This window comes from Aspergillus caelatus (assembly GCF_009193585.1).
Source record: "Aspergillus caelatus strain CBS 763.97 unplaced genomic scaffold BDV27scaffold_58, whole genome shotgun sequence".
Classification (NCBI taxonomy): Eukaryota; Fungi; Ascomycota; class Eurotiomycetes; order Eurotiales; family Aspergillaceae; genus Aspergillus; species Aspergillus caelatus.
The window spans coordinates 41,160-53,759 of NW_022475321.1; the positions used below are offsets into that span (position 1 = coordinate 41,160).

Below are 12,600 nucleotides of genomic sequence, written 5' to 3' on the forward strand. Positions count from 1 at the left end.
GTATTCGGTGTCTATCTATTCTATGCGAATTTCTAGTAAGTCCTAGTTAATCCATTCAGCCCACCAGGCACTCACTGACTGTCTCTATAGCATCCAAACGATCCTCGGCAAGGATACACTAATAACCACGGCATGGTTCGCCCCAATGGCTGCCGGCGGCCTCATCCTAGCGACAGCCGGTGGATTCACGCTACACTTCCTCCCAGGAAAGCTCCTCCTCATGATATCAGGGTGTGGATATCTTGTAGCCATGCTGCTGTTCGCCCTCATACCTGAGAATCCCAGTTACTGGGCCTACATCTTCCCCGCCATGCTCGGGACAACCATTGGGTGCGACATTACATACAGTGTCAGCAATATTTTCATCACTACCAACTTGCCCAAGGATAGACAGGGGGTAGCTGGTGCTGTGATCAACACCACGGTCTTCGTCGGCATCAGTCTTTTTCTGGGAGTGGCTGATCTGACAGTGTCTGAGACTGCGTATCTCGGTTTGAAAGGTAGTTATAAGGCTGCCTTTTGGTTTGGCGTGGCTTGTGCGAGTGTTGCTTTGGTTTTCTTGTTGTTTATTAAAATTGGGAAGGCAGAGAGTGACCTGACTGTTGAGGAGAGGGAGCAGTTGCGGGCTTCTGCGGCGGAGGGTAATGTATAATGTCGTGATGTAGATAATTTGAGTGTCAGGTCCTAGATAATGATATCCCTTCCTGACAAAACATTTTGCTATTCGTTCCCCACAAGGGACAGGTTACAAGAGGCAACATGCCACGTTTTATTGCTAGATTTAATCCTGTTAGCCTGTATACAAGAGGGTTAATATAACCAAAGACTGCAGTGGTTATTATAAACTATTTCCCTAGCAGCCCTATGTTAGACTAGCTTGGCTGGCGTCATGAGAGCGGGAATGTACCATCAATCTACATACTTACTTTCGCCGAATATAGACCAAAGGCTACGACTATTAGGTTACTCTACCGGACCCTGTTAAGGTCTGTTTTTTGATCCACTGGTGACCATGCCTGAATCTAGATAACATTTTCTATATCAACCCGAGAGGCCCCTTTATATGGCAGGAGGCTAGGTCCTTCGTAGGCGGTTTATAGGACAATGAGAAACACGGTTGTTTCCGAGAGGTCCAAATTATGTGCATGAATAGTTCACGAACCTCCTCACAACCATCTCTATCCAATGTTGTACGTGAATTCCACCCGTTTTAGAGCGATAGCTTGTCCCAGAGTCTCTGTCATTGGTGCTATTTTACTTCGTGTCCGTGTGGGAGATTCGGAAAACCCGACTAACTTTATCTCTATAATGATGGCCTTGACAATCCCTTAACTATAGTACCAGGGTCTAATCTAGAGATCTTATCGATACTATAGAATCTAATTAATACTACATAGAATATAGGCAACAATACTATTAACAGTATAACTGGAATTGTAGACGATTTAGTCAATAGTATATATAAGCTGATCCGGGGCGTCTTTAACAAACATGCCAAGATATAGAGTCTAGTAGACAGGGGTTCTGCATTGTCGGACTTTTGAAATACCATCAAGAAAGGTTGAAAATTATATACTGCCACGCTCGTTGTCCTGATCCAACTTTACCGAGGTTCTTGAGGTCGCCAAGCCCTCAAGAGGGCAACAAATATTGATAATATATCAGGATAGATCTCCGGCCAATCTCAACCCACAGGTTTGTCGGCTCTGGTTCTGTGGGGTAAGGAAGTTGGGGGCGAAATGAAAGTGCCGACTGCGAGAGATGATACTGGTCCACTCTGCAGTAGTGACAGCCTAGTACGCGCCCAGTAGGGACTAGCGAGACTAGTCTCCGACTTCAGTGCAACGGTAGAATGGGTGTTCGCCCAGTCGGAGACATTACCTGTGCGTGCCAGTATGCATCGGGAGTAGGAACTTAGCCTAACCTAATAACAAACATCTGCTAGGGAGTACAAGAAGAGCGTTATGCCTGTGGTATCCCAGAGATTGAGCCCCTTTTTGACTACTTTCGCCTCGACCGTATGTCGATATGTTCGTTAACATGAATTATCGCTCGTCATGCACGTTGCTACTTGTCGTGGTAGTCGGAACTGGTGAGAATTCTTTTTACCCTTTGGATTCAACTTACCACTTAACTGACCTAATTTACGCAATTAGCTATGGCCCAAATTTGTACCCCAGAGTATGGGTACGAAGGGTACAGTTACATTATTAATAACCAGTCAGATCTGGATGAGATTTCAGCGAAGTGTACGACTGTCAACGGGAGCATCGCGATGTCACATAATTATACTGGCGCCTTCCATCTGCCCAACATACGAAACATAACAGGTAGCTTCAAGTGGTTTCAAGACCCCGACCATATCGGCGTTTACCCGGAACCGACGTCTATTAGTCTACCCGATCTCGAGTTCCTAGGTCATAGTCTGTATTTTAACAGCCTTCCGACTTTGAAGAGTTTTACTGCACCGAAGCTGAAAATCGTGGGTTGGAATGCGGACATTGATTATGCTGAAGAGGTGGATTTACGATCATTGGCCGAATCGGAGTATTTCAGTGTCAGGGGGAATGTTTCCAGGTGAGTGAATTCGGACCAGTGATAATTGGCACAAATGCATGGTTAATGCTGAGGTGGATGAATGTAGCTTACGCCTCGACTCCTTGCGACAAGTTCGTCAACTTATGTTAATATGTAACAAGGAGAAGTGCGGCCGAGAGGCATCGCCCCACGACTCCTTGGATGTTTCCCTCCCTGCACTTAATGATGTCGGCCATCTCCACTTGGAGGGGAGATTTTCGCAGTATGACGATGTCCCAATACTGAACTTGAAGTACATACTAATGATGACTGATATAGTTTGGACACACCAATGCTCAACAATATCACTGGGATTGGACCAGGTTATTATGGCATCAAACTCCTCACAGTGGGAGGACCGCCGATTAACGTCTCTTTCCCTGAGTTAAAACACATCCAAGGAGCGGCGGACATGTCCCTGGAGGGTAATATTGCAAGGTAATTTCCAATTCAATATCCAAACTCTGGATTGGAGATTTACAAAGCCTCAGTTTATCGATGGCCAACACACGTAATCTCAGCGTTTGGCTGAATGTAAACGCCTACGACCGGCTTGACATTAACCTGCCTTTTGAGGAGGCAGGGACGATTATATTGAGGGGCAATATCTCGAGGTATGTAGATAGTCACAACAATTATATGTTTAGACACTATACTAATAGCATCTTTATAGTGTCCAATTTCCTAACCTAAAGTCTGTCGACCAGCTCCAAGTTAACACGGATGCCTCGCTCGACTGCGAATCCTTTAAGGAGACAATCATGACAGCGGTAAATGTGTCGGACTATCAATTGACTTGTACTGTAAAGAATTCAGCCTCGCATCTTGGGCTCAACCTTGGTGCCAAAGTCGCGTTTGGCAGCGTGGTTGGCGTGATTGTTGGGCTGGCCATGTGGTGCTAGGTAGCAGGAACCTAGTGCCTTGGTTGAAGGCGAACTCTTAACATAAGCTTGGGGCTCGGCAACCGGCTACATGGCCCTGGTTTCGTGATTTGGATGGCACTCATATGCTGGATAGCTTCCAGCGTCTTAATTAACTGGCCTAGACAGGTTTACGTCATAAGCGATTTATATTGAGAGGAATGTAGGGCTCAAAGGCCGGTGTGGTAGTTGCCATACGAAGGAGACAAGTTTATGGAGACCTAGTGCTAGCGGAGAAAGAAACATTTGTGGTCAGTGTGGGCCTCAATAGTCTACAACAGAGTTGGGTCGAAGCCCGGTGAGATGCACTTAGGTAAGACCTACACTGAAATCCGATAGACCATGGACTTGCAAGTAAAATGAGGTAAAATGAAGCCCGGAGAATGTTCTTTACCTGAATAACCCTGTCTAGGATTAACGGCTTTTGTGGACAACGTCAAGATGACATGACGAATCCTCTCATTTAAGGATACACCGTGTGTAGTACAAGTTGAAAGTTTTGTTTTCATTTATCCCTATATCGCTTCCATCGGCATTGTGTTCGTACACGCTCAAAAATTGTGTCTGTTACCTTTGAATATAGGCGCGTCTCATACGAGTCCGTAGACTTGTCAAGGGAAGTCCATGGCTTTTCCATCTCTGTCATGTGCTTCACGAACTCTCATTTCTACTCGGAAAACCCGATAGACTTGGCATGAAGCCATTTAGTGTGAAGATCGGAAGGATTTAACCCGAGCTCACGGTTTCCAAGACCACCCTGCTACCCATATGATTGCCCACAACACACATTGCGGGGGATGATTTCCCCATGGGGTCTGTCCCTATGTTGATCTCAAACCTAATCGTGCGATGGTCTTATATATAGGCGCTTTCCCACACAATACATCCTTGGTTCTTCAGCTCCCACCCACGCTCCCGTGAATAGCAATATCTCGCAAGCATCATGGGTCGCGCGATAACAATCTCGTCGTCTATCCTCCTATCAACAGGAGGATTTCTGTTCGGCTATGATTCCGGTATCATTACGTCGACGATTGCTTTGCCCACCTTCGTTGACTATTTCAATGATCCATCCGATACAGTCACAGGTGGCATCGTATCCGCCTTTCAAGGTGGTGCCATTCTAGGGACCATCATCAACATGCTCTTTGCAAATTCCTTAGGACGTCGTAGGACTATATTCATGGCCTCCGTAATCTCCTGCTTAGGATGTGCGTTACAAGCCGGCGCCGTGAACATGGCTATGTTAATCATCGGACGTTTCATTGGTGGTGTTGCCGTGGGCCAGCTTACAGCCACAGTCCCCATGTACGCCTCTGAAATATCAGAGGCGAAGTACAGAGGTGCCCTTTCTGGTCTACTCCAATGGATGTTGAGTTGGGGCTTCTTAGTCGCCCAGTGGCTGGGATACGGCTGCTCATTCTCCACGACTGTATTCTCCTGTCAGTCGCCATGCCTTAAACACCAGAACTCATGCTAACCACTAAGATACTAGGGCGATTCCCGCTTGCTTTCCAAACAGTCCCTGGCATTGTCCTCCTTGTCGGCATATTTTTCCTCCACGAATCCCCACGGTGGCTGATGGAAAAGGACCGCCATGAGGAAGCTCGTCAAGTCCTGAATAGACTCCGAAGTGGCCTCCCCGAAACCGTCATCGACCTCGAATACCGCGAAATCCGGGACGTGATCCTGGCCGACCGAGCCCTTGGAGATATCACCTGGAAATCGATAATAATGAAACCAACCTGGCGCAAGCGTCTCCTCCTAGGCTGCGGAGTGCAAGCCTTCGGACCCCTCTCGGGCATAAACGTAATCAACTACTACGGGCCCCGAATCTACGAGATCCTAGGGATAACTACACGGGAGTCGCTCTTAATCATCGGAATTAACGGCGCCTTAGCAATAGTCTACTGCACTATCGGGCTAGGTCTCCTCGACCGCGTGGGACGGATTAAACCCCTCATGGCCTCAGCAGGAGGCACAGCAACCGCACTGCTCATCAACGCCGTACAAGGCCAATACTTCAACCCGGAGAACGCGAACCAGATGCGCAGCATGGTGGCCATGAATTTCCTCTTCAGTTTCTTCTACACACCACTGGGCATCATTAGTTGGGTTTATCCGGCGGAGATCTTCCCCGTCGAAGTCCGTGCTCTGGGTAATGCGATCACAACGTTCACGAACTGGACGGTGAATCTTATCTTCGCGCAGTTTACGCCGCAGGCTTTGACGGCCATTGAGTTTCGGTATTTTTATGTGTTTTTTGTCTTTAATTTGGTCGCTTTGGCTTCTTATGTTTTCTTCTTTCCCGAGACCAAGGGCCGCACTTTGGAGCAGATGGATGAGCTCTTTGGCGATCAGCTTGTTCCTCATGCTATGCAGGATGCCGAGGGTGCGGAAATTGCTATGAAGGGGAAGTCGCATGTGGTTGAGTAGTTTACGGAGGAAGAGTTGATAGATAGCATATTGCTCTGGCGGCTCGTTTGTCTTAAGACACAGTGGATGCTAGCGGTACAGTCTGATTACTGAGTTATGAAGCATATTCACTTGACAGCTCTAGAGCACGACAGTGCCACCTACACATCAATGGCTCCGGGACACGCAATCGTCGGCAATAGTAAGTATCACTTAACGTCATTTATATCTACCTACACGCCTAACAGTCTCATCAAACAACGAAAGTTAAACGGTAAATACTGAACAACATTCATATAATTTTATCAAGCCCTAGTTAAGCACCTAGAAGCATAAAAGCATATTGGTATTCGCTCGCGTAAACACCATACTCCAAGCACCCACCTCCTCTAAAAAAGGAACACCAAAACTCATTCAACACTCATAATTCGTTTCAAGTCGTGAAGAGAAAGGGGCTTAACCAGATAATCGTCAACCCCAGCCGCGAAAGCCTGTTGTTGCACTGAGCTCGATGCCACTCCAGTAACTGCCATAATAGTGCTTCGTGGCAGAGAATTTTGTTCTTCATACTCCCGGATCTTGCTCGTGGATACTATTCCATCCATGATGGGCATGGAGATATCTGTCGCTGTTAGTTTAGTCCTGCCTACGTTATGTTTAAGAGTAGGTGAATTCGTACCCATTAGGACGTAGTCGAATTGTCCCGCACACGCTTTGTACTTTTCTAGTGCGGCGAGTCCGTTGGTCGCGGTCTCATAACTGCAACCTATTTTGCGCATAAAAGTAGCGAGGATCTATTGTTTGGTTAGAAAAAATATCGTCCCACAAAGAAAGAAAGAATATTTTGCTTGCCTTTAGATTTACGTCATTGTCATCCACGATGAGAACATGGATGTTCTTCTGGTTCAGGGCCTGAGGAGTGGGAAATGGTGAAAGCTCCGCAACATTTTCCCTGACCATAGGAGGCGATTCCGATCCCTTTGCGGCAGCAAATGCTGCGGATAAGGAGCGCCCACGGCCAGGGAATCCAGAGAATGGGCCTGCAACCGGGCTCTCTGACAAGGGGCTTGCTTCGCGATGGGCGTCGATGAACCGTTGCAGTGCATCATTAAGTTTGCGAGGGCCAAGTCTACCAATTATTAGTAAAATATTAGACAAGATGCGGCAGTGGGTACGTACGGCTGGGACACATAAATTATATCCGCGTTTTTAATGGCAAAGTTTCCTGGAAGAGATACCCCATGTTCACCGAGCACGATTATCGTCGTGAACTGGGTGTCGATCGGACCAGCTTCAGCGATCTTCTTTAGGCTAGACTCCTCGACGACACCAATGTCACCAGAGCCTTTATCGAGCGAATCAGCGAAGGATACCATCCACCCAGGCTGGCTGAGAAGCACATTGCTGAGTGCTCCGCGAATTGACAGCTTCCGCTTCGCCTCAGTCGTGATAACTCCCTTCCGGGCTCCTTTAAGTTCGGCATATGGATTCAGACCGATCAGGCAAACCCGCGTCATGATCCGCGATCCTGGACGCTCTCCCTGTTTAAGAGGGGCCGAGGGTGGTGGTATTTGGACGGCGTATTCAATGGGAACGTGCACATCAACCTGTGTTCCGACACCAACCTGGCTATGCACCTCAACGTAGCCACCTAGGTTGGTCACGATTTGGTGCACAATAGGCAGGCCTAGTCCACATCCTTCGGTTAACACGTCTTCCTGTGCAAAAGGCTTATAGAGCTGATGTTCAAGGAATTCTGATTCTATTCCGCATCCTGTATCTTTGACCGACAGGTGGGCAAGAGTCGTCTTCTGGTCGCCAACTCCCTCCACCTCTTTAGACAAAGAAACCTCAATGAGGCCTGAGCGAGTGAACTTGAACGAATTCCCAAGTATATTCATCACGATTCTCCGCCACCCTCCCGAGACAGAATGAATCGACCACGACTTTTGCTCTTCAATGCGGACGACGACAGACAGATCATCAGGATTGTCTAATTGTTTGATTTCAGTACCAATGGATCTGTTACCGACACCTGCGCCACTGGGTAGATATCGACCCGCTATTTTGGCAGCATTGATAAGAGACCGGTGGCCAGCATACAAGGTCTCAGAGACGTCTTCAATCAGCGTGCCGAGGTCAAAGTCGGTAGTCAGGTTGTCATAGGCCGATCCACTAGCCTCCCCTGCCTTATGTATATGTGTTAAGTTGTTGACCTTTGTGAAGTCCAAGCTGTGGAGTCAAAACGTTAGTTGCGGGGATGCACATTGAGGGAATATTTCAGTCTTACAGGTAGTTCATCGTGTCTAACAATGTCAGACCGCAAGTTTCAACCATTGTAAGCATATCTCGTTGGGCAGGCTCTAGGCGCGTTGTCTGCAGTAGTTCAGCGCTGGCAAGCATGCCATGCAAGGGTGAGCGTAGTTCATGGCTAACGGATGAAAGCAGATCCGATTTTGATTTTTCCGTAGCACTCCATCCAAGCTGGGAGAATTTGGCAACTACGGAATCACCAAATGCTCTTAAATAACAAAGATCATCCGCTCCTAATGGTCGTTGCTTATCGTTCATCCACACGATCGCACCTGCAAGCCATCGAGACTTGTCCCAGTTCCACAATGGAAGGAATATGAGGGACTTGCTTTCGGGGAAGTCATGCCCTAATCGAATAGTGATAGAATGGTGCATGGATCGACCACCATCACTACCTTGTCGGCTATGGCCACGACTACTGGTGGATTGAACTGAAAAACGTCGTGTTATGCCTGGAGGGTAGAACACTTCGCCATGTGGGAACGCCGCGAACAGTTCATGAAGCAAACCTTCTGTCAAGCCAAAAAAGTTCGAGTCGCTATTATTACCCAGCAGGTCTTCCGATAAGGCGCAACCTAACATGTCACATTGTTTCTCGGACCATGGGCCTTGTGATGACAGCCCAGGAGACTGAAGAGGTGCTGAGGTATCAGTATCTTTGCTGAGATCATCCCAGTCACTGACGCTGGCAGTTGAAAAACTAAAAGGAAAGTCAGCGTTACCAAGTTTCGAGATAACAAGGACATGACTCCTACCTCCGAGAGTTACTGCGCGACGCATCCAAAAACACCACACCATCTAACTTCATACACTCTCGCAGCAACATGCTAGCCTGAGAAAACAGAGCGGAGGTTCCAGATGATGTCACACCTTCTGAAACAGTGATCAAGTTACTAGACACGTCTGAGAATCTCCTGGCATGTTGTTGGTGTTTTTCAGGGGAGGGGGGCGCCTTCATGGGAACATCACTGCGCTTGAAGAACGATGGTGAATGCGCCCTGTCCTTTGGTTTCGGTCTCTCCGTTCCAGATTTATCATGCGTAGTGTCCGTTGACAACGAAATGCGATCGATATCAGGAAGCTCTGATGACCGATGTGAGATTTGATCCAAAGAGCCCCTGCCGCTGTGGGAGTTTCGCTCGTTGTCCCCCGGAGGTTGGCCTTTAGCAAATTCCGTGAGCGCACCGAGAAGCCGCTCAGACTTTCGGCATTTATGTAGTGTCCAAATATTTTCGAGATGTCCGGCAATGGAACTTGCGACTTGCTTTAACTTATCAACCTCACCATCGGCAAATAACGAACGTGGAGCACTGTCAGTAACACAGTATGTTCCAAAGATATCACCTGCAGAGCTGCGGAGGGGGACCTCCGCGTAGAAGCGTATATCAGAGCATTGAGTGACAAATGGATGGCCACCAATAGTATGGTCTGAGCATATGTCCAGGACAATATGACATCCGTCATTCGGTATTTCTTTGAAACCGTTGGTAGGATAGCTTCCATCAGCCTTCAATCCCAAAGTCTTTAAGCCGAGCAATGAGCTCTTCCCGTTTTCATCTTTCTTTACGATATGAGGGATTATTGCCTCCGCGATCACATACGGCTCGTTATTCTCCAGCAATGTAACGAAGGCGTGATGACAGTCTACTCGATAAGCTCCTAGCTCGGCAAGCCCTGTCAATATTGTATCCCCAGCGGCATTCTGGGTCGATGGCGGCTTTCGCAAGTATGTGGGTGAAGCGGCCGGTTCGTCTCTTGAGCCGTCCGTGCCAATCGAGCTTTCGGGGCGGTAAAGTCTACTCAGTATGGAATGCATACCGCGAGACTCGACGATGAGGAGAGCGGAGGATCAAGAAGGGGTCCCGCAGCAGCGATTCCTACCTTGATAGCTCCGCGAGCATTCGTTGCCCGGCAGGTACCGGATGTGCGTGATGGGACGCTGTCGAGTCCAGTAATGCCATGAGAGAGCTTATCGCATAGCCAGTACTCGGCGAACGTTGAAGGACGGTCAAGGGAGGGGGGGGTTCTTGGCTGTCCACCGATTAAGGGTTGATGTTATATATTCTCTTGTAGTCGTGATTTTTTCCACGTTGGGCAGGGTAAGAAAGTTAAGTCCAGAGCCCGGCCAGAGATACCTGTCCTGGAAACCTTCACAGCCTTTCCGAGTAGCCGACTGCCCTGAAAGTGGTCTAGGCCGTTGGTCACTTGAGAAGAGCCCCATTTCTGCTTCCGCTAGGGTCTACGGTTGAAGAAGTGGCACCCCAGATAAGAGGATCATAGATAGCTCTAGACCCTTGGTCCAGGTAACAACTTATGGACTAGTCTACCGCACGACCGTGGTCGCCACTCGCTAACTCGCTGCAAAACTTCCGGCCGATCAGCCCTAAGTAGCAGGTCTAAATCGAGGGTTTCTCGGCTCCGAGCCCTCATACAATGTCCACTGGCTCGCCGAGACACATATCAGGTGTGCTATACTAAGCGAAGCTGTAAGGGCAACAAAACAGCTTTCTCATTTGCTTCGACTGGTTTCGTTTTTAGCTAATTGTCCGACGATACCTTGTGATGAATTTGTGCCCCACCAGGGATGAGATGCAGAGAAAGAGTAGAATCCACCGCAGAGTTACATTTCTCGATCCCTTTATCAAGGCTTGCCGTTACCTCCTTCCGCATTCGGACATGACTCTAGTGCCTGAGGTGTCGAGTAGTCACGGGATGTTGCATTCTGGGTCCCGTGATTATCTAAACCACACCTCTTTTCGAGCTCTGATTGGGCTTTCAGGGATATTGGGGAAAAAAAGAACTGAAGATGTGATATCATGCAATGTTTTTTCACAAATAATCCAAGATTAGAAGTTTATAGATAAGATTAGCATGTCTTCGCAATGGGCTAGACTCATAAAACCCCCGATTATTTCCCGAAATACCTTCAGTCATTTGTGTGTTGTCCGAGGTATATTCCACCTTTTCGCACTAAGAGCACTAGGCATCGTAATTTTCAAAGAAAAAGAGAAGAAAAGGCAAGAATAGAAGAACTGTGCGCTAGTCTAGTATGTGCACGGGCTAAATGTCTCTCCGGGAATATTTTCCGGTGCATTTTATTTTCGGTTTGAATTTTTTACGTTTTTTGTGTCTTCTTTTCTAAACGCGAATCTCAAGGGTTCCGGAATATATATATCCTCTCCATCTCCCAACTGAAATTAGGGCCTGTATTGTAGGACGAGGTAAAACCCAAGAATAAATCTACTGAACTGCGTGAAAATCTATCTAACAGGTCTCGAGAAATCTAATTGCGTCACATATCTGAAGGTATATACAAAGTGATCATCTTTATGATGGAAAAGCTTAACGGCCAAGATAAACGGCCGAGTTTTCCACAATAGAAGCAATGGTACATACCGAGGCATTTTTGCCAGTACTTGCCACTAAGGAATCCTACAGGCAGGACATGTGTATGAATGCAACGTTCCTACATCAGAATATATGGATTGGCTAGATAAGTAGGATTTGTATAGTTCCATACTATAGATCTTACTGCTGTTTGCACCTCATCCATCAAGCAATTTGACTATCGACAAAATGCGAGGTTGGTATTATTGCCTGTCATGTCAGTCTAGTAGAAATCATGTCTCTTCTCTTTATTTTCACCTGTCTGTATAGCATGCTGTGTATAATATCCTGGTTTAGGAATTTGTATTTTATCACTCTTATAGAACAGCAAGGTCATATCTACCATTTATCTTTACGGCCTTGCCTACCTTAGATAAGACGCATTGGAGTTCTGCCTATGATGTGTATATTGCCAATCCCACTCGACCGAAATGCCAATGGCATCAAGGTCGCGCCTTGAACACTTTATTCCCCCAACATATATCATTACAATGTGCAGAGTCAGACAATTTAAAGCAATCAGCAAGCCACTGCTGAGGAGTAATCGAAGGCTTGAAAATTTTGCAAGACTTGAATGTTAAACTTTAAGCAATGATCATACTGCAACAACCGTTAAACTCAACTTGACTAACAATAGTTAACGTATCTGAAGCATAGCATTTGCTAGAATATTTAAGATGCTACTCTTGGCCTACGTCTGTACTTTGGCGGACATCAGGGGTTTATATCGCTATAAGGAGTTAGAATATGTCTCAGGAAATAAGAGTGAGAAGGAATAGAATTGGGAAATCGAAATATTATCGCACACAGTATTATTATATACGCCTACTCATGATATTCCATCAGCAAAGCCTTGACCTGGCCAGGCCACAGTGGTTGCGGTCTCTAGATCCTGAATCTTGGCAATCACAAGCACATAAAAACTTACCCTTACAGTAAACTACCAAACGCAACGTCCCCCATGCTTATCTCAGCAAAGCAAGCGGGA

At 47.1% G+C, this 12,600-nt stretch overlaps 3 protein-coding genes across 3 annotated transcripts; 2 read left to right on the top strand and 1 right to left on the bottom strand.

Moving 5' to 3' along the window:
* Positions 1-2,040: 2,040 nt before the first annotated feature.
* Positions 2,041-3,598, top strand: BDV27DRAFT_171163 (uncharacterized protein; the record flags this gene model as incomplete). Its single annotated transcript, XM_032075523.1, has 6 exons — positions 2,041-2,092; positions 2,157-2,577; positions 2,645-2,800; positions 2,857-3,015; positions 3,069-3,191; positions 3,251-3,598. 6 exons carry the CDS (start codon positions 2,041-2,043, stop codon positions 3,477-3,479), a joined length of 1,140 nt encoding a protein of 379 aa, XP_031929100.1. The 3' UTR covers positions 3,480-3,598.
* Positions 3,599-4,440: 842 nt separating this feature from the next.
* Positions 4,441-5,933, top strand: BDV27DRAFT_156319 (sugar porter family MFS transporter; the record flags this gene model as incomplete). The annotated part of the gene is made up of 2 exons (XM_032072310.1): positions 4,441-4,939; positions 4,993-5,933. The coding sequence occupies 2 exons, from the start codon at positions 4,441-4,443 to the stop codon at positions 5,931-5,933; spliced, it is 1,440 nt and encodes a 479-aa protein (XP_031929101.1).
* Positions 5,934-6,322: 389 nt separating this feature from the next.
* Positions 6,323-10,564, bottom strand: BDV27DRAFT_171166 (hybrid sensor histidine kinase/response regulator; the record flags this gene model as incomplete). Its single annotated transcript, XM_032075524.1, has 7 exons — positions 8,981-10,564; positions 8,774-8,925; positions 8,203-8,572; positions 7,092-8,144; positions 6,777-7,041; positions 6,592-6,706; positions 6,323-6,534 (listed from the first exon to the last, which is right to left on the bottom strand). Exons 1-7 carry the CDS (start codon positions 10,039-10,041, stop codon positions 6,323-6,325), a joined length of 3,228 nt encoding a protein of 1,075 aa, XP_031929102.1. The 5' UTR covers positions 10,042-10,564.
* Between the last annotated feature and the right edge of the window lie 2,036 nt (positions 10,565-12,600).